We start from the raw sequence: 21,266 nt of genomic DNA, 5'->3' as shown, positions 1-21,266 counted from the left end.
GGGCAGCATATGGAAGACTACGTGATATTTTTAAAGGTGATATACCTATCAGCTTAAAAAGAAGAGTCTTTAATCAATGTGTCCTGCCTGTTCTTACATATGGCGCAGAGACACTTACCCTAACAAGGACATCTGCACGAAAACTACAAGTGAAGCAACGTAGAATGGAAAGATCATTGTTGGGCATAACGTTAAGTGATAGGGTAAGAAACGAAGAAATTCGTAGAAGAAGTGGTGTAGAAGACATAATAAAACACATAGCCAAAATTAAATGGAAGTGGGCAGGACACGTCGCTAGAATAAGAGATGATAGGTGGACCAAAAAAATCTTGGAATGGAGACCGAGAGCGGATAGACGAAACCCGGGAAGACCACCCACAAGATGGACTGACGACATAAAGAGGATTTGTACCAACTGGATTGCAGCAACGCAGGATAGATCTGAATGGAAGTTTTTCGAGGAGGCCTATGTTCAGCAGTGGACGACTATGGGCTGATGATGAGAAAGTGCTTGATGTTTCACAGCTGCAGTTTGACATTCGTCGTTAGAGATATTAAAAAGCGCATTTTTTTATTTCGCTGAAGCCAGTGTATAACGCTTTAGTTGCGTCCGCCCTTGCGGACCACCTAGTTTCACTAACTGTTTTCTAAAAATGAATCCCCACTTCTATTCCATTGATGAATTTACTTAAATGTTATTCGATTTTAATTTTTATATACAAATATTTTTTGCACAGTATTTTTGCCGCCCTCTCATAAGATGCCGCTATGGACAACAGCCTATATTGCCTAATGGATAAAGCGGCCCTGGGTGCGCAGTGTTGTGACGCTGTGATAGAAGTAGGTATGGAAAATGTGCGAAAACGAGTTCTAAATCATCAACCGCAAGAAGTAATTTTGTACTAATAGTCCTGTCGCCAGGGGGGTACAACGGCCTCCTTAATTCAGATGGACTTACCCAAGTTTTTTTTATGTATTTTTACCCGTAGAACACGAATTTTTTGGGTAACAGTTGATCCGGATGTCGATAAGTTTGTTATAAACAAAGAACTTGAGGAATTACATAACAGCGATTTTTCGCAAAACAAAACATTTTTTTGCATTTTTTGGGTGATTCTCAGCAAAAAATGGTCTTACAAGTTTTTTTTGCAGGATGCATAGTTTTAGAGATAAACGCGGTTGAACTTTCAAAAAATCGAAAAAGTGCAATTTTTGAACCCGAATAACTTTTGATTAAAAAATAAAATAGCAATTCTGCTTACTGCATTTGAAAGTTCAAGTCAAATTCTATCGGTTTTGATTATTTGAATTGCTAAAAATTAAGTTTTTATTTGTTCAACAAAGCCATAAACACATAGTGTTTCCCGTGCCCAATGCATGCGTTTTAATGTACGTAATCTACGTAGAAATTGTGTGTATGCGCGCCTACTCGTTCGATTTCAAATGGGAAATGCATTGAAAACATCATTCAATCACTATTTGTTTATAGCTTTGTTTAACAATAAAAAAATTAATTTTTAACAATGAAAGTAATCAAAACCGATAGAATTTGACTTGAACTTTCAAATGCGGTAAGCAGAATTGCTATTTTATTTTTCAATCAAAAGTTATTCGGGTTCAAAAATTGCAATTTTTCGATTTTTGAAAGTTCAACCGCGTTTATGTCGAAAACTATGCATCCTACGAAAAAACTTGTAAAAACGTTTTTTGCTTAGAATGACCCAAAAAATACAAAACAATGTTTTGTTTTGCGAAAAATCGCTGTTATGTGATTCCTCAAGTTCTTTGTTTACAACAATCTTATCGACATCCGGATCGACTGTTACCTAAAAATTCGTGTTCTACGGGTCAAAATACATAAAAAAAACTTGGGTAAGTCAATCTGAATTAACGAGGCCGTTGTACCCCCACTGGCGACAGGACTATAATAATAAACTGAAAAAAAAAAACTAGTTGATATGTAAAACGCAAGTAATGTGCCTGGCACAGAAAGATGAAGAAATATTAATGACCCTAAAGAGAAAAATAATGCCGAGAATGGCAAGCCCACTAAATTTTGGTCCTGATACTCACAAGTAATGGTGAATTTAGAAAATTGATGAACCACGAAGTAAGAGAACTTTTGAAAGGAGAAGACATCGTCAGATCTATCGATGGACAATAACTCAGATGAATGGAACCTCTAAAAAGGAGAAATCCAGAAGCAGTTATACAGAAAATTAGAAACTGGAGATCAGTAACAGATAGACCACGAGGAAGACCCAAAACAAGATAGGAGAACCAGATACCGAGATACTAGAGGACCTTAGGAAGATATGAGTTAGAATGGAAATCTATGAAATGATGGAGAAATATTGTAGAGAGAGCCAAGTCACACAACCCATGAATCGAAAGAGTCCAAAGAGGGCGGCAATCATACCCAATCATGATGATACGTTAACTGGTATAATACCGTACCTTTTGAAAACTTGTATTATTAAAATGGTCTTCAGAAGAGAGTAAAGACAACAAAATATGGCAAATAAATTCAGAAAAAAAAAATTAAATTGAATTTATGCCATCTCAGACAATTTAGAGTTTATAATCAAGACCTCGACATACACAAATAAAACCATTATGCCATGCTCTGATGAATTTTCTAATGTGACATACTATAGCTTTACATCCCCAAAACTTGGTGTGTTAGCAGTATTGACAATTAGAAAATGACATCAGTTATTTCTTTAATTGCGTGAAATCTACATCGTACAAATACATAAATTAATGAAATGTTTCTGTTTATGTAGATATTTGATAAATATAGAACTTTGTGCTACTGTATAGTATACTAAATGACAAATGTCTAACAATGAAAATATTCTTTTTAAATAGACAAATAGTACAAAATACGGTATCTAATATGTTTAGTGTGCTCTAATAGGTATATCTAGAGCAAAAGTTTGTACTGTAGTAAAATTTGTGAAGCACAGAAAGTGTAAAACCTTTTGTCCTCATTTGAGTGACAGAACACGAATGTGCCTTGTTTACAGAGTTGTAATATGTGTGACATAATTGTATCACCTGAAGTATAGTTACACATACTCCACAAAATTGCAATGTGCGTATTCATTAGAACAATCAAAGGACATCGCACACATCTTATGGAAAATATAATGTCACTCAAATTCAATAAAATTTATACGAATAGATGCGTTTTAAATTAACGGTCAAATCTTATCATTGCGCCAACTCTATATTTTTAATAATAAGAGCAGAAATTGGTATAAATAAATCTGAAATCAAATGGGTACGTACATAAGTTAGAGAGAGAAAAAATATTTTAAAATACCCAAATTGTCGGTACTCCATAAATCAGCGGATTAGTTTCACTAATCCGCTTAGACCCAGCGGGGTTTAAGCTCTTGTGAATAGCACCCAGAGCAATAGTAATTGTAACTGACACTTTTACTGACTCAAAAAATGTGATTTCGATAAACTTTAATTGCAATTTGCGCCGTAATTAATCATAATTAAGAGTTGGCGCAATGATAAGATTTGACAGTTAATTTAAAACGAATCTATTCGTATAAATTTTATTTAATTTGAGTGACATTATATTTTCCATAAGATGTGTGCGATGTCCTTTACAAAATTTATTAACGATACTCTTGTGACACCACATATCTTTATTTAACTGATTACTTATGATTGTTTGGCAATTTGTAAACATTAAATATGCTTGATATGATACAACTCTGCAAATAAAATTATTTTATGTAGCTATAAACATATAGCTAATTTATAAAATGCTACAACAGAAAATTGTTTTGTGAAATCCACAAAAAACAATACATGCCAAAAAGTTGCAAGAACTACACCTAACTTCTTTTGTTAAAGTGTGCTGTTGAAATGTATGTCATATTTTTAAAATTAAAATAGTCAATTAACAGAAAGTTGAATTACTGTAGTTTTTGCAACTTAAATAGCTAGGAAAACATCGTCGGTAACTGTAAGGCCAAGTTCACATGACAAGCGCTTAACGCGTGTTTTGATAACGCGCGACTACAACTACATACATTTTATTTGAGGCCGTTCACATGCTAGCTTTAACGCGCGTTAGCATGTGAATGACGTGATTATAATGTATGTAGTTGTAATCGCGCGTTATCAAAACGCGCGTTATCAAAACGCGCGTCAAGCCTTGTCATGTGAACGGGGTCTAATAATACAGTGACATTTTGATTAGTACTTAAACAGTTAAAATGCTATTAGCTGACACACGGTGTCAGGTTTTCTGAATAAAACTCAGATCTAGTTAACATATTCCAATTATTTTATAGGCGATATAAGCTAACTACTAATCTAGCCTTCTGTTCTATTCAACTGATTACTTTTGCTGTAAAAGAAAAATTATTTAAATCTTAAGGTTGGATTTATTGTTTCTTCTTGTTTATGGTTATTAACAATCATTATGTGATTTTCTATCTGGGGAACTGAAACTGTAGGAACGGTGTTTGGAATCTTTTGAGGAAAAAAGGGAAAGATCAAATAGGAAATATGTGAATTTAGGATTTCATGACTGAAGGACAAATAGAAGAAAATCACGGAATAATGTAAGAAAATGGACAAAAGCAGATTAGCATAAATAGTAACAATAGAACAATAATAAATGTAGGACATCACATTTATAGTTAAAGTCCGGATTATAAGCATTTCGCTTTTTTGCTATTTTTACTTATAATTAGGATTTTTAGTAAAAATGCTTATTTTAAGGATATGTTGCTTATCTTTGTTTATTTTATTTCTTATGATAAACCATAGTTATTCTTCCTGTCTTAAGTAAAATTCTATGAAGTATACAGAGCTAGAAAACTCTAATACTTCAATAAACCATAAGAATTTTAATCCCTTAGGATTAGGAGATAAACGGGAAAACCCATCGTTATACCTGTCCATGTAATAAACTAATATTTGTCTGGAGACAGCCCAAATTTATTATATTATTGTAAAATACTTTTCATTTTTAATTTGTGCCTCACGTCTGTAGACGTTGAAAGAACTTTTTCTACGTATAAACATATGTCTACAGCTAGAAAACATCATTTAACATTAACAAAACATTACAGGTTTTTACAAGAAAATTTTGAAAAACATATTATTCTTAATTATTTTTATGCTAATGGCCATAAATAAAAAATATATTAATATGTTAATTATTTTTCGTTTTTTTTTAATTATATTTTAGTTTAACATATAGTTTAACACTTTTGTAATTTTTTATTTGTTGTTAATAACACGATAATTAAAAATAAATGTAATTTAATGTTAATGTCCTTTATTCATATTTATATCATTATATCCATGTTTACTTACAGGGTTTTTTTTCTTGAACCTTGCTTATTTCATAAAAACTTTGCTTATATAAGCGCTTATTTTGACCTTTCTGTCATGCTTATAATCCGGACTTTATTTATAGTATACAAAGCCCACTAGGAAGTGAATCTGGCCGTGATGCCGAATAAAGAACAGTTTTTGCTTACTGCCGAGCACGTTTAGATCGTTACACATAAATTTTTAATTTTTAATTGTGAAATTACTTTCAAGTAAAGTATGATAATTTGTATTACGGGACTGTTTTTTTATTTTTTCGTCACGAGCTGAATTTATTTTGAAGAATACATAGTAAATGATATTTCACATTTATTAGTAATAGTATTATATAATTTATATAATTTAACAAAATGAGAAAAATATTCTGCACAGACTGCACAAGAGATTTAAAGTTGGAGCTAAGAGTTAGGTGTTAGGTTGGCTATGTGCTAAGTTTTCTCGACTCTGTTTTATGGAATGGAAGCTTGGACCTTGAAAGCGGTATCAATGAAAAAACTAGAATCATTCGAGCTGTGGGTGTACAGAACAATTATGAAAAAATCGTGGACAGAACACGTCACACCCAAAGAGGTTCTGAGAAAGATTAATAAAGAAATGGAAATCTTAAATAAGATCAAAACAAGAAAATTGGATATCGTGGCTGCGCAACCTGAGAGAATTGGACCGAGATACATCAGTCTCTGAAGTCCGAATAGCTATGATGATTGCCGACCTCCGTCGCGGAGATGGCACTTGAAGAAGGTGATAGTAACAGTAGGGAAGGATCAGAGGTATGTCAGTTGAGTTTGGTGAAAACTGTTTCGAAAAAATACGAGTATTACAATGATAGGTAAACAATATTAATTCTTAGTTTGTAAAGCATATTAAACTACCAATAATTTATAATTTCCTTCGTATTCAATTTCTCCTTACCTGATCTACCACAATCGGAGCAAGACACCAACTCCTCTTGAGTTCCCGTCTTTTTATTCTCCCTGTTATCGCCCAAGCAAAAGTCGCAATACGGACTCGGCGAAGGTTTTTTGCCTCCCTCAGCGCTTCCCGCAGGAGCAGGACTATCTACAGGAGTAGTAGTAGCGTTCGAAGCAGCAGCTTTATCTTCCAACGCTTTCTCCGGCATCAAAACAGGCATCTGTGGTTCGTCCACTGGAGGAGACGGTTGTCCTGGAGGTAAATTAGGCGGTAATGTCGGCGGTACCTGTGCCGGGCTCTGGCCCGAGGCTGGGGATAGAGGCACCTGAGGAGAAGGGGTTCCCGTTGGAGTGGGCCCGCGTCCGCGCCCACGTGCCGCTGGGTTTCCACCTATTGTAGGAAACATAAATTTTTACTTTTAGAAAAAAAGTGCTAATCGGATATTGGAAACAAAAAATATTATTGGACCTCATTATTTAACATTTAACAGAATTAATGTGATAATAAATCAATCAATTTTATATATTTGAATACTTCTAACAAGAATAATAATGTAGTAGAGACATCAGTCTAAATCTTAGAAAAGGAGTACTAAAGTGTTATGTATTTTTTGTTCTTTTGTATGGTGTGGAGATATGAACGCTTAATAAACAATGTCTCAATAACCAACGAAGAAGTACTAAGAACAATAGAGAACAGCAGGGAGATAAAGGATTCCATCAAAATAAGAAAACTACAATATTTGGGTCATTAACAAGTGGTGACAGATATGAACTCCTACAATTAATAATGCAGGGAAAGACTCAAGGAAGGCTCAGCATAGGTAGACGAAAAATGTTCTGGTTGAGAAACAGAAAATGGTTTCGATACAGGACAACTGAACTCTTTCGGGCTGTAGTGTCAAAAGTTAGAATAGCAATGATGATTGCCAACCTTCGTCGCGAAGATGGCACGTAAAGGAGAGAAGAACAAGAATAATACAACTTGTATTCATAAAATGGATTATTTTGATAATTAGCGAGAGAAAAAAAGTTTAAAACGCAGCAAAAAACTTAAATGGAATTTGTGCCGAGAACTTATTATTAAAGAGATTTTCAATAATATGCGGTCTATCATAAAAACCTGAAATTTACTTTTTTGGTGGTCTTCAAGGTAATCGTAGCATTCGCTTGAATCGTCTTTATGTTACATTGCTAATCTTCAAGCGGCATACTCAGTCTTCGAAACACAAAAATGCAGCACGTTGTTATGTATAACCTATGGGACAGTTTTCTTCTCACTGCGTCACGTAATATTTTTAAAGGTTTAAAATGTTATCGGAGTTCTTGGAATGTATTCATGATGTATAAGACCTTCATAATTAAAAAAAATACACACACACTCAAGATGGACGGAACACCTAGTAGAACGCTTAGCGGCACTATGGTGGGACGTCGGCCAGTATGAAGACCAAGGAAGAGGTGGAAGACCAAGGAAGAGGTGGAAGACCAAGAAAGCCGTGGGCAACTTGAGAAGAGCAGCCAGAGACAGAGATACTTGGAGGCGAATGCTGGGGCAGGCCAGGGCCCGACATGGGCTGTGGCGCCATAGGAGAGAGAGAGAATCTCAAATAAGTCTGTATTATGTATAAGGTATGTAATTGCGAAACGTTAATAAAACAAATAATAACAAACCCATCGTAGAAATTATACGAATTAAAGATGAAAGCAAAACAACATAAGAACATAACAAAAATAACAGCAAGGTTAAATATGACAGAAAAGAAAAGGAAAACGTCGCAAATTCAAAGATACCTAAATCAAAAACTTGTTATAAATGTATTTAAAATCGGAAACAGTGAATCGTTTGCCATGAAAATTTATAACGTTTGAAAATCTATACAGAAAACAGTATAACATAATATAGTAATTTAAATTTAATTTATATGTATTTTAAATTCGATTTTTTTAACAAAATCTTAGGTCCATTGTAATATTTTTTGCTTTAAAAATGTGTGTGGGTAGGTGTCAAAGAAAATTAAAACTAATACTTCATTTAAACAGCGGTCCCATTTACACAATACTCATACTATTAATTGAAAAATGTACTGCAGCAACCTTTGAATGGGAAATGTAACAAAAAGACAGGTCATAAACTAAATTACATATTCAGGGACCAAAAATAGTTTGATTAAACCAAACTTACTAGTACAAATGTGCACATAAACAAAGTTACAGCCCTCTGAAGATACAAAATGAAAATCGTTTTTTTTTTCAAAAGATAAAATCATTGGATATATAAAATTATCAACATAAAAAAGTATGGATATACATGTATCAGAATACAAGTAAAATGTTCTATTGAGATTTTTTTTTATAAAATAAATATTATTTTATGTAATATGCGAAACTGTGTGTGACTTAAAAATAATCTCAAAAAATATCCTCAAAAGATATACATAATAATCAATTATAACATCAAAAATATTTCTACAATTTTAAAATAAAAGTATTAATCTTGAAAATGATATTAGTAGAAACTAGAAACATCTGCTAATTGTTGATGAAAAGTATTGTTAATAACTCAATTCAAATATTAGCTCAACATGCATTTGGCTGTTATAAAAATAGTACTGAATATTTTTAATATAAGTAGAATCAGAAATTAAATGTCTCATATTCTCTTTTAATTTTCGATAACCGTAGATAAAGAAAAATGTTTGAAATGCGTGTTATAAATCTGACAGATATTTTCAATCAAGAATATTCTTCAATAACAATCATGTAACTTCCTATTTCTTATTTGATGTTGAAAACTATGAATGTAAGACAATGGAGGAGAAGGGAAAGTGAGGTTAAAATGGAGAGAATAGCCAGACAGACAAAGACAAATCTAGATGCCAAAAGAAAACAGGCGTATTCCTGTTTGACTGACTTAATGAAGGCACTTGACAGAGTAAGGGGACAAACATAGTGGAAGCGGTTTCCGCTTATGGGCAAACCGCGCGAATCGGAGCGGTTGTCGCGCGCGTGAATGGTAACACACGGGTAAAAGCGAGAAAAATCGTTCAAATTTATCAGTTGCGTCTATAACTTATAGCAAAATTTCGTCTTCCGATGACGATATGATTGCTTTTGATTCTGTTTTGACTAAACTGAAAAGAAAAAAGTTGATACACATTTTTTTAATTGCGAAAGAATAATTTATGGAGAATATCATCATCTATTTCAAAACTTAAAATAATGAAAGAAAGTGAAATATCGTTCTCCTTCGTGTCCCAAATAGGGAGTCTTTCAAAAACGGCAGCAATCAATGCCTCCTTATTCATTGTACAAACATTAAACCCGCGCCATAATAAGCGGAAATAAACTAATTTCTCATTCGAGTAAAAGCGACAAGGCGGGTTAAAGCGGTTTGCCCGCGCCAACCTGCTTTATCTATGTACGTGTACATTTAAAAACGTTCATTCATTTCGAAAACGTATAAAAGCGGGTCCGCGCGGATTGACCGTAAGCGGAAACCGCTTCCACTGTGTTCGTGTACTAAGACTTAAGGATGTAATAAATCTCTATGCTAAATATGGAAACTGTGCTAGATATGCAAACATGCCTGGGAGAAAGAACACAGAGTACAATGGAAATATGCATTAACCCTTAAACGCCCAAGGGTGGATAAAAAATGTCCACCTAATACGTATTCCCTTGTAACATATTTATTACGTTTAAAATTTTTTTTTTAATTATTTATTGTTAAAAAGACAGCCCTTTATCGAATGTTATTTGGTTCTACCGATATTTTTGAAAATAAAAGTAGCATCTTGAGGTAAATATGGGCGGGTATAAAAAGTACACCCTTGGTAAAACTTGTTAATAAATGTTTTTATATAATTTCTCGTTGGTAGGAAGATAATCCATATAATTATCGACGTATAATTACATTATCTACATAATTATCCGCCAATGAGGAGGCTGAAAGGAAGAATGTGGAGAAAATCGACAAATTTGAGTTACTGGCTTTTACTGGTATGTAAATTTTGATGTACATTGTAATTTTGTTGTAAGGTTTGTAAATTATTTATATTAATATTTTAGAAGATGCTGTGTTTATTAAGCATAAGATTCTTTAGTTTAATCCATTTCCAACAACTCTCAATAAAAATATATTAGCTATTTTTGAGGTGGACATTTTTTACCCACCCTTGGGCGTACATGGAACCTAAAAAAGGTTGGGCGTTTAAGGGTTAATAATCACGAAGAAAACAGACATGAAAAAAAGGAAAATCAAAGCAGTGCTCATCCTACTAAATGAAGAAAAATATGTAGCAAACCCATCAGCAGAACGCAGCAGGCTTTGGTTGCCAATACTTAGAGCAGAAGTGAACAACACGAATATACTAACCATAGCGGATGAGAAAATTTGAGACGCACGTCTTCTATCATACACAATACATATGCAACACACAATACACAAACACAATACTAACATTCCCATACACAGAAGCGTATAAAGCGTAATGCAGAAACACAGAATAATTAGAATTTGATGTACCATAAGGCAAAAAACTACTAGGTACTACTAGGTAGATTTATGCCTTGTAGAAGTACTAAGGAGGGTCAACAAAGATAGAGTACTGCTCAAGACTGTTAAACACCTTCTTCTTCATATACCATGTCCTTTCAGAACGTTGGTTACCATCATTGCCATCTTAATTTTATTAACTGCCACCCTAAATAGCATGCTTGTATCAACATCATACCAATCTCACAAGTTCTTCAACCATGAGGTTCTTCTTCGTCCTGGACTGCGTTTGCCTGCTATTTTTCCTTGCATGATATTTTGTAGCAACCTATATTTGGAACCTCTCATTACATGTCCGAAATACTCGCAGCTTTCTCTGCTTGATGCTTTTTCTGATCTCAGTAGTCTTGCTGAGACGTTCTAGTATTGTGGAGTTTCGAATCTTCTCCACCCAGGAAACTTTTAAAATTCTTCTATAGCACCACATTTCCAAAGCCTCAAGGCGATTTAGATCGATTTTATTCACAGTTCAGGACTCGACACCATAAAGTAAGACCGAGAACACGTAGCAGCGAAGTAGGTAGATCCTCAATGCCAATTTTAGGTCTCTGTTACATAACACCTTGGACATCCTTCTAAAAGCGGCTCTAGCCTGCTCTATCCTAGATCTAATTTCGCCGTGACTTTCTGCGTTTCAATTTAATTGCTGTCCAAGGTAAACGATTTTATCAACTTGCTCAAGTTTGGTATTATTTACATATATAGACGGTTTTATATGCTGTTGTTTACTTTTTGGTAACGAGTATTTTGGTTTCCGTATGTTCAGATCCAGACCTGCCTCCTTACAACTCTCAACGACACTATCAAGTAGTGTTTGCAGATCTTCTTGACTAGAAGCTAGGCGTACTGTATAGTCCGTATATCGCAAATTATTGATGACTTCACCGTTCACAAGTATTTCTTCTTGTTTTTCAGAAAGTGCTTTTCTGAAAATTCTTTCGGAGTAAACGTTGAAAAGCAGGGGTGACAAGAGGCATCCTTGCCGTACTCCTCTTTTAATATTAAGAGCCTGTGATTCCACACCATCTACTAAAACTGATGTTGTTTAATTCCAATATAAATTTGCAATTATTCGAACATCTCTGTCGTCCAAGCCAATGCCTTTTGGAAGTCAATAAAACATTAGTATATGTCTTCAGATATATCTCGACATCTTTGAGCAAGTACGTTCATTCCAAACAGTGCCTCTCTCGTTCCAAACCCGTTAGGGAAACCAAACTGTGTGTCATCCAGGTATTCCTCGCATTTATTGTAGATACGACCATGTATTACTTTCAGAAAAATTTTCAATAAGTGGTTTAACAAACTAATGGTTCTATAATCAGCACAGGTTTTTGCTGTTGTCTTCTTAGGTAGAGCTATAAACAGTGAATTAGACCAATCATTAGGTAGTTGTCCGCTGGTATAAATGGTATTGAAAAACGAAGTTATAGCCTCTAAAACATTGCTATCATGTTAAACCCCGGAAAATGTCTTATCTGGAACATATAGTGAGGGGAAGTCGATATAAAATATTACAACTGATCCTTAAAGACAAAATAGAGGGCCGTGGAAGTGTAGGAAGAAAACTAGTTTCTTGGTTAAAAAACATTCGTGAATGGACACAGATATTAAATGCAATACAATTGTTCCCTATTGCTGAAGATGTCCACCTCAATTTTTTGATAATACATAACCTCCTCAACAACTTGACGGTTATATACTCCTTAAACACTATTTTCTTAATAATCTTTTTTGAAAACAATTTCCGGAGTGAAATTGAAACGTCCAATATTTTTAGTTAAAAATGCAATTGTCATTACTGTGTTATTGTAATCAACTGTGGCTAATCCCACATAAACACAATACTTAAAAATGTATTGTTTAGTATGTATAAATTGTCGGATAAAAAAGTGGAACATCAAAAGAATATTCTGTATATCAATATGTAATCACCACGGGGAACAAATTAGTTCTATGAATATACAGTGTGTTAATTTGAAAAGGTGCCCCCCTCTATTATTTGGTCCCCATAGAAAATCAAAAAATTTGCAAAAGCACGTCAAATTTATTTTTGAGGCGGGCATTTTGTAGACCAATTTTCGACTAAATTCCTTTTTGTCCCTCTGGAGCCCTGTAGCGGGGACTGATAAAACCCCAAAATCTTTAATAGAAAGTGGGTTGAGTGATACCTCATTTTAAAGGTCGTTCAACTACCTTTTAAATATTTTCAGTACTTTTGGAAAAATCTTGGACTCATTACCCCAAAAAAATTTTGAAGTTCTGAACTCGATACTTAATATCTTCATGATTTTATTTAATTTTTCCAAAAAAATCTACAAAAAATACTTAAGATACTCCAATAGTCCAAAAAAATTTGGAGTTCACTACTCAAAAAAAAATTAGAGTTCTGAACTCGATGCTTAATTATTTTAACGGTTTTACTTGATTTTTCCAAAAGTACTGAAAATAAATATGTGTATTTTTGAAAAGGTATTAAGCTACCTTTAAAATGAGGTATCACTCAACCCTCCTTTCTATTATATACTTTGGGGGTTGTGTCCGCCCCGCTAGAGGCTTGATCTAATTTAGTTGAAAACTGATCTACGAAATGTTACCCTCAACTACCTTTTCAAAAATAACACATGTATTGTATTTCTTTTCAGTACTTATCCAGTAAAAGCGTATCAAGAAAAATCAAGTAAAACCGTAAAGATATTAAGTAGCGAGTTCAAAACTCCAAAATTCTTTTCTGATTGAAGTTTTTTTGGAGTATTGGAGTATTTTGTGAATTTTTGGCGTATTTTTTTTTAATCAAATAAAACCGTAAAGATCTTAAGTATCGAGTTCAGAACTCCAAAATTTTTTTGGTAGTACTGACAAGATTTTTCAAAAAGTACTGAAAATAATATAATGTATAATGTGGTATTTGTGAAAAGGTAATTAATTTCAGGACCTTCACAATGAGGTGTCACTCAACCCCCCTTTTTATTAAAGATTTTGGGGGTTGTGTCCGCCCCCGCTAGAAGGTTGGTGTAATTTAGTTGAAAACTGGTCTACAAAATGTCCTCTCGCAAATAAATTTGATGTGTTTTTGCATATTTTTAGATTTTCTATACTGACAAAATTATAGAGGGTTTTGTGGGAGGACCTTTTCAAATTGACACACTGTATATTGTTCTATTATATAAGGTGATTCAGTGAAACGGTACGATTTGGCAACGCTGCTGACGATAAAATAGAGATGCCGCGTGCTTGCGACGTAAACATTGTGAATCTAGAGAACGGGAAGTATAGTTATCATGGAGACGTGGTCTGGTGAACAACGCGCATTTGCTGTGAAAGCTTATTACAAAAATGGTGAAAGTTTTGTGCGTGTACAATGAGCTTTTCGTTTAGACTACCATTTGCCGCTCCACGCTGCAATTCCGAATAACATGGCTATTAAGACTTGGATTAGGAGCTTTGAAAGTAGTGGTTTAACATCACAGAAAAGAGGTGGCAGTGTCAGAATTTCGCACCGCTTCAATATTCTGTGGTGTGCGAGCAGTTCTGACACTGCCACCTCTTTTCTGTGATGTTAAACCACTACTTTCAAAGTTTCTAACTTGTCTTAATAGCCATGTTAGACGGAACTGCAGCGCGGGGCGGCAAATGGTAGTCTAAACGAAATGCTCGTTGTACACGCACAAAACTTTCACCCTTTCTGTAGTAAGCTTTCACAGCAAATGCGCGTTGTTCGCCCGACAACGTCTTCATGATAAGTAAAGTTCCCTCTTTTTAGATTCACAACGTCGTTACGTCGCAATCCCGCGGCACCTCTATATTATCGCCAGCAGCGTTGCCAAATCGTACCGTTTCACTGAATCACCTTGTATTTGGGTAGTGATATCGTTATTTAAAAAAGAACATATTATGAGACATTCAATAAAAGATATTATTACTGTTGTAAATAATTAAAGACTACTGGCAGTACATTCCAACTACACATGCATGCAAAATACACTCCAAAAGAAAGTAAAAGATTTGAAAGGCAGTACCGGGTGTCTGGTTCAAAAAGGAAACGTAACTATCTTGATAGACTTGTCCTTGGTCGTTTCTGCTGGCCGCGCTGGCACTGCCGTCTCCTAGCCCCCCTCCCACATTGGAAGCGACCGAGCCTCCTGTAGCGGCGCCGCCCGCGGTTTGAGGCGGCACCACTTGAGTCGTTTGGTTGGGCCCCGGTTGGAGGCTGGGAAAAGCCGAACTTACAGCGCCGCCGACCTGAGCAGAGGGAGTGGGGGCGTTGCTGTCGCGAGAGTTCTCGTCGCTTGCGCCTTCTTTGTGTGAGTGGCCATAGTGGTAAGTCAGCCCTGGCCTCGTCTTGTACCGCGCACCGCACACTGAAATTTTGCAAAATAATTTCCGATTCCATCTCAATAGATTTTAAGTTTAGTATAAATGAGCTCTTCACAATCAATTTTGTTCGCTTTAAAATGATAATCTTCTTGGAGTAAAGTAATTTAAATATCGTAATTTGTGTTCTAGACAAATTACAAAAGGATGTATTTTTTTTTAATAGGAACCTAACTAGGTTGGTTTATTTTTACAATGATTGACAGTCTTTAAATTAAAACTAGGAAATACTATAGATACCAAATTATTTTACACAATTTATGCAATGGTGATTATCATAAAAATAATTCTATTTCAATGGGATTATTATCCCAAACAAGTATCAAACAATAAAATAAATTCACACAAACAATCAACAAAACGCCGATCAATTTACTCAACAAGGGGAGTTCGTTATACAAATGTAAACAGTTCATTTAATTATAAAACCTATATATATTTACTAATTTTTTTAACGATAGTTGTTAATAAATTTCTTTCAACTCAAATTTCTTTCTTAAGTTTTATTTTTAAACATGTTTTATATTTTATATACTAATTAAATTTACTATCATATGATACTTATGTATATTTTATTAATATTTGATAACCTTAGCAGTTAGCAGGTTATTCAGAAGTAAACAACGTATGCTTTGTTGATACGTTGGAAAGTGGCGTTAGGAGCAAGCATAAATTTATTGAATTATTTTAATATAATTTTATAGTATTATGCCTTCCTCTCCCGTAGCTTTACAATGCTCCGCATGTATTCCATCAGGTTCCACTGACTTACTAGTCTTCAACCTATTTAACACCTCGACAACCTAGTCTCTCGCTATCACCGGTATGTATTACATTCTCATTTGAGATCCCGCATTCTATCCTCTATCTCTCCTCTGGTCTTCTTCGTTTGGCAAATTTCTAAAGTATTCCTTTGCTTTATTTCAACATCGGTTCTAAACACTGTTCCATCTGCACTATTAATCTGCCATACATGAGTCAAGTCCTTTGATCACTTGTCCCTTGACTTAGCAATGCTGTATAACCTTTTAATCCCCTTGGATGTTTTCAACTACGCATACAGCTGTGCAGACAATCTTTCCTTAGCAGTAGCCACAGCGCACTTTGCTTCCTTCTTTGCTACATTGTATATTCCCTTATCTTGCTATGTTTTAGACCTATCATACTTTTTCTAGCCTCTCTCTTTTCTCTAACCTTCTTTTGCACTTCATCATCCCACTACTAAGTTTCTTCGTCCCTAGGAGGTCATTTACCAGATGTTTTCCCGAGCACTCCATCTCCCATTTGTACCAAAATTTTGATGTTGGCTTCCCACTAGTCACTGACCGTATCCTCAAGCTCTTCCAGTGCTTTACTCTTAAACACTCTTGCCAAATCCTTATCCTTTGATTTCTACCACTTTACTTTCTGGTGTCCTAGTTATTTTCCTTTCTTATTGCCCTACACACTGATCCTTTATCAGTTTACAGTTCTTTTACACAGCATAAAATCAATTTGACTTTCCCTTCTCAGCTACTATATGTAACATACTGGTCTTCAGTCTTCATAAAGAATGTATTAATCACAGAGAGTAGAAAAATACCAGCAGAGTGGTTTAAATCTGAGTTCGTACCATTGTCCAAAAAAACAGGAGGTAAAGTTTGTGAACACTATAGCACCACAAGCCTAATGAGCCATCTACTGAAGCTGTTTTTAAAAGTCATCCATAAAAAAAAAATTTACCGGAAATGTGACTAACAAATTACGCACACCCAATCAGTTTAGATTTGTGAACGCCGTTGGTACGAGGGATGCTTTATTTAGTGTGCAGGTGTTGTTTCAGAAATGTAGAAATATCAGCTGTGATGTTTTTGCATGCCTGATTGACTACAAGAAGGCTTTCGATAGAGTCGGGCATGAACAAATGATGGAAGTGCTGAAGAGGACAGGGATTTTGTCCCTACGAGGTCCTTTATTATATGTTTTTCCTAGCACTTTATCTCCCATTTGTACCACAATTTTGCTGTTGGCTTCCCACCAGTCATTGACTGTATCCTCAAGCTCTTCCATCGCTTTACTCTTAAGTATACACTCTTGCCAAATCCTTATCTTTTGATTTTCACCACTTTACTTTCTGGTGCCCTACTTGTTTTCCTTTCTTAGTGCCCCACACACTCACCCTTTATCACTTTGCAGTTCTTTTACAGAGCAAAAAATCAATTTGACTTTTAGGTCTGGATCCCGCGTATGAAAAAAAAGTTGATTAATAGCAAGCTGAAAATTTGTTAATAGCTTAAGGGTGTCTAGTCGGACAAACTTTGATATATGGGAACACTGGAACAGGGGAAGTTTTAATTGTGGAACAGGTTAAAAATTTGGAACGGTCAGACCACGAAAACGGCACATGTATTTTGTCCGACAGTACAGACTTAAACTCTCCGAACAGAGATTAAACTCTCACGCAAAAATCAGACTGCTGTTTATCACCAAATGGGCGTTTTAATGAGTGGAACATGTAGAATATGTCAAATGACAGGAATTATGACAGGTGATAAATAGCAGTCTGATTTTTGCATGAGAGTTTAATCTCTGTTCTGAGAGTTTAAGTCTGTTCTGTCGGACAAAATAAATGTGCCGTTTTCGTGGTCTGACCGTTCCAAATTTTTAACCTGTTCCACAATTAAAACTGCTCCTATTACAGTGTTCCCATATATCAAAGTTTATCCGACTAGACACCCTTAAGCTATTAACAAATTTTCAGCTTGCTATTAATCAACTTTTTTTTCATACGCGGGATCCAGACCTATTTCCCTTCCCATACAATATGTAACATACTAGTCTTCAGTCTTCATAAAGAATGTATTAATCACAGAGAGTACAAAAATACAGCAGAGTGGCTTAAATCTGAGTTCGTACCATTGCCCAAAAAACCAGGAGGAAGTTTGTAAAGACTATAGCATCACAAGCCTAATGAGTCATCTGCTGAAGCTGTTTTTAAAAGTCATCCACAAAAAAATTTACCGGAAATGCGAGGAACAAATTGCGCCCAATCAGTTTGGAGTTGTGAACGCCGTTGGTACGAGGGAGGCTTTATTTAGCGTGCAGGTGTTGTTTCAGAAATGTAGAAATATCAGCTGTGATGTTTTTGCATGCCTGATTGACTACAAGAAGGCTTTCGATAGAGTCGGGCATGAACAAATAATGGAAGTGCTGAAGAGGACAGGGATTGACGGAAGAGACCTAAAAACAATAGCTAACCTATATTGGAATCAATCAGCGGTGCCCCGAATAGATGGAGAATATACAGATCAGGTCAAAAAAAGGGGGAGTGAGACAGGGGTGCATAATTTCACCGCTGATATTCAATCTGTACTCAGAGCATATTTTTGAAGAGGCACATCTCAATATATGGAGTCACGCTCAGTAACCTGCGGTATGGAGATGATACAATAGTGTTTTCCAATACCATAGAAGGGCTGCAAAACTTAATAAACAAAATAACGGAAACAAGTAGAACATATGGACTAGATATAAACACCAGCAAACACAAGCTAATGATCAGCAGCAAGGAAAACATAACTGGAGCAAATCTGTATGTGAACCCAATGAGAATTGAATGTGTCTCACAATGCAACTACTTGGGAACTATAATCAATGAGTCGTGGAACAATACCCAAGAGATTCGATGTCGCATCTTCTTCTTCTTGTAGCGCCTATCCGTTTCGGATGTTGGCGACCATCATGGCAATCTGTACTTTGCACACTGCTGCTCTGAAAATATTTGTAGTGGTTGTGTTGAACCACGTACGTAGATTTTTCAGCCACGAAATCCTTCGCCTTCCTGGTCCTCGCTTTCCCTCTACTTTTCCCTGCAAGACAAGTTGCAGCAGTCCATATCTTTCACTGTTCCTCATGATGTGACCGAGGTATTCGATTTTGGCTGTTTTTATTTTGATTAACAGCTCTTTTTCTTTTTGCATTCTCAGCAAAACACCCTCATTAGTAATGTGGTCGGTATAAGATATCTTCAGGATTCGACGATAAAGCCACATCTCAAAAGCCTCAATTTTCTTGCAGGTGGCGTCTGTGAGAGTCGCATCGGAGAGACAAATTGTGTATTTTTGACTATGGACTCTGTGTTGAAGATCCATGCCCTCACCCTAGAAACAAAAATAAGGCTTCTTAAACGTTACGTGTACTCAGTGCTTCTATACGGAGTAGAAACATGGACATTGAAGGCGGAAACTATATCAAAACTTCAGGCTTCTGAGCTATGGTTGTACAGAAGGCTCCTGAAGATACCATGGACAGACAGTCACCAATGAAGAAGTGCTACGGAGGATGAACACAAACGCAGATTTAGTCAACATCATGAAAGTCCATAAGCTGCAGTAGGTACTATTCGTTGCAAGATATTTGGGATTTAATCTTAATGTTAATTTAATTTAATTTAATAAAATTGAACTTAATATAAAGAAAGACTAAGGGTGACTATTCGTTACAGCATTGAGGGAGTACAGTCATTTTGTGCTTGATATTGGCCCAGTCTCTTAATCTGGGGAATTCCATCCGAATTATCTTGCAACGGATAGTACTTGGGACATATAATGAGAAATCAAAACAGATACGAGCAACCCCAATGCATTTTGCTTGAAGGAATTGAATTGAAGTTAATTTAATCACAGACAAATCCCATGCCACTGCAAAGTCAATCACATTATTTTCTTGATCATTGTTTATTCCCATGTCAAAACCTTCACTCTTTCTATTCCCGGTATTTATTTACCAATACGTCTATTCAAATCATATTAAAATCCAATAAAACACTTTTCGTCTACATGAATCTCGACCATTTCGCAATTCTTCCTACATTGTCACGGTTTTAAATATCAGCTGAATACATAACACATTTTAACTTCTAGGAATGTAATGATTGCTAATTTAATAGCAGCTTAACAAAGGATTTGTAAAAACTTAAGATTTTTCTTTAATAAAGCTGTATACAATCATTGTGAATAATAAACTCAACCGTTTTCACCAATGCATTACGTTTATTTCAATCCTTAACAAAAACCTGGAAGTAGATAAAACTTTATCAACAATAAAAATCTGTATTAGTTCTACAGAAATCAAAAAGCATTGTATAAAAATATTGCTATTTAGAGATACATTAGTATATTAGGCAGAAGATTTTCATTTTAAAGTTTTTTAAATTACTAGGGACTGGAACCGAAATATAATTTTGTTGTAGGTATATTCAAAGAAAATTTTTCAGGTATGCTCGAACGAACACCAGCTTTTGGGGAAACCAGAAATAGTGACGCGATGAACAAAAGAAACAGAACCCAAGCGCCTGGTGATTTGAACCCGAACCGAAATGTTAAAAAATAAAAATGTTTATACATAGACTAACTAAACATTGTAACAAATTAAAAATATGAACATTACAAGAGTATATTAACCCTTTCAATAATGCGGGGTCACATAGATCCCAACAATATTTAAAAAAATACTGCATCGCTTTAAACGCGGCTCTAAAATGTATTGGGATGAAATAACTCAGTAGTGTACCGTCTTCGCTTGGGTATAACCTAGAAAAAGTCGTTATTTTCAGTCTCAGTCTACAGTAAACACTGGCTGACTGTAGTTCGTGTATGTTTACGAGATTTTTATTAGTTTCTTTCGTTTATTCTGTGATTATTGGTGCTAGCGATATTACAATAATAGAAAAAGTTAAGTCAAATTTTAGCAAGGCTTTTTTAGCAAAGTTCTTTATATATGCGTGAAATATAATATGTCTTCTGGAGCCTCAATGTGTGTTGTCATCGTTCTGGTAGACACTCATTATTTGGGGAAAAGGGGTCCATTCCTCATTTAAAGTCATTCAAAGCCCTTCATATGGGTCATTCAACGAATATACGACTCTCTTGGATTATCCCGACAACGAATATTTTACTGTGCAAAATATGAAGAACGAAAGTAAATTGAAAATTACATTTTTGTTTATTGGAATAATTATTAGAGCCATTTACTTTCGTACTTCTTATGTTGCACAGTAAAATGTTCGTTGTCGA

The 21,266-nt window shown here is 35.1% G+C and overlaps 1 protein-coding gene across 2 annotated transcripts in view; it reads right to left on the bottom strand.

Moving 5' to 3' along the window:
• The window catches only part of LOC114329828 (zinc finger protein ubi-d4 B), a 73,629-nt gene that overhangs the window by 28,476 nt on the left and 23,887 nt on the right, over positions 1-21,266 (bottom strand). Inside the window, exons 5-6 of one of the 2 annotated variants that reach the window (XM_028279078.2) lie at positions 14,859-15,200; positions 6,283-6,672 (exon numbers count right to left, since the gene is read on the bottom strand). In XM_028279078.2, the coding sequence (XP_028134879.2) occupies positions 6,283-6,672; positions 14,859-15,200 (732 nt within the window). The remainder of the gene's footprint in view (positions 1-6,282; positions 6,673-14,858; positions 15,201-21,266) is intronic. The other variant, XM_028279079.2, reaches the window with a different exon arrangement.

This window comes from Diabrotica virgifera, chromosome 3, assembly GCF_917563875.1.
Source record: "Diabrotica virgifera virgifera chromosome 3, PGI_DIABVI_V3a".
Classification (NCBI taxonomy): domain Eukaryota; kingdom Metazoa; phylum Arthropoda; class Insecta; order Coleoptera; family Chrysomelidae; genus Diabrotica; species Diabrotica virgifera.
Note: the sequence above shows the minus strand (reverse complement) of the source record. Positions and strands in the feature narration are given on the sequence as shown.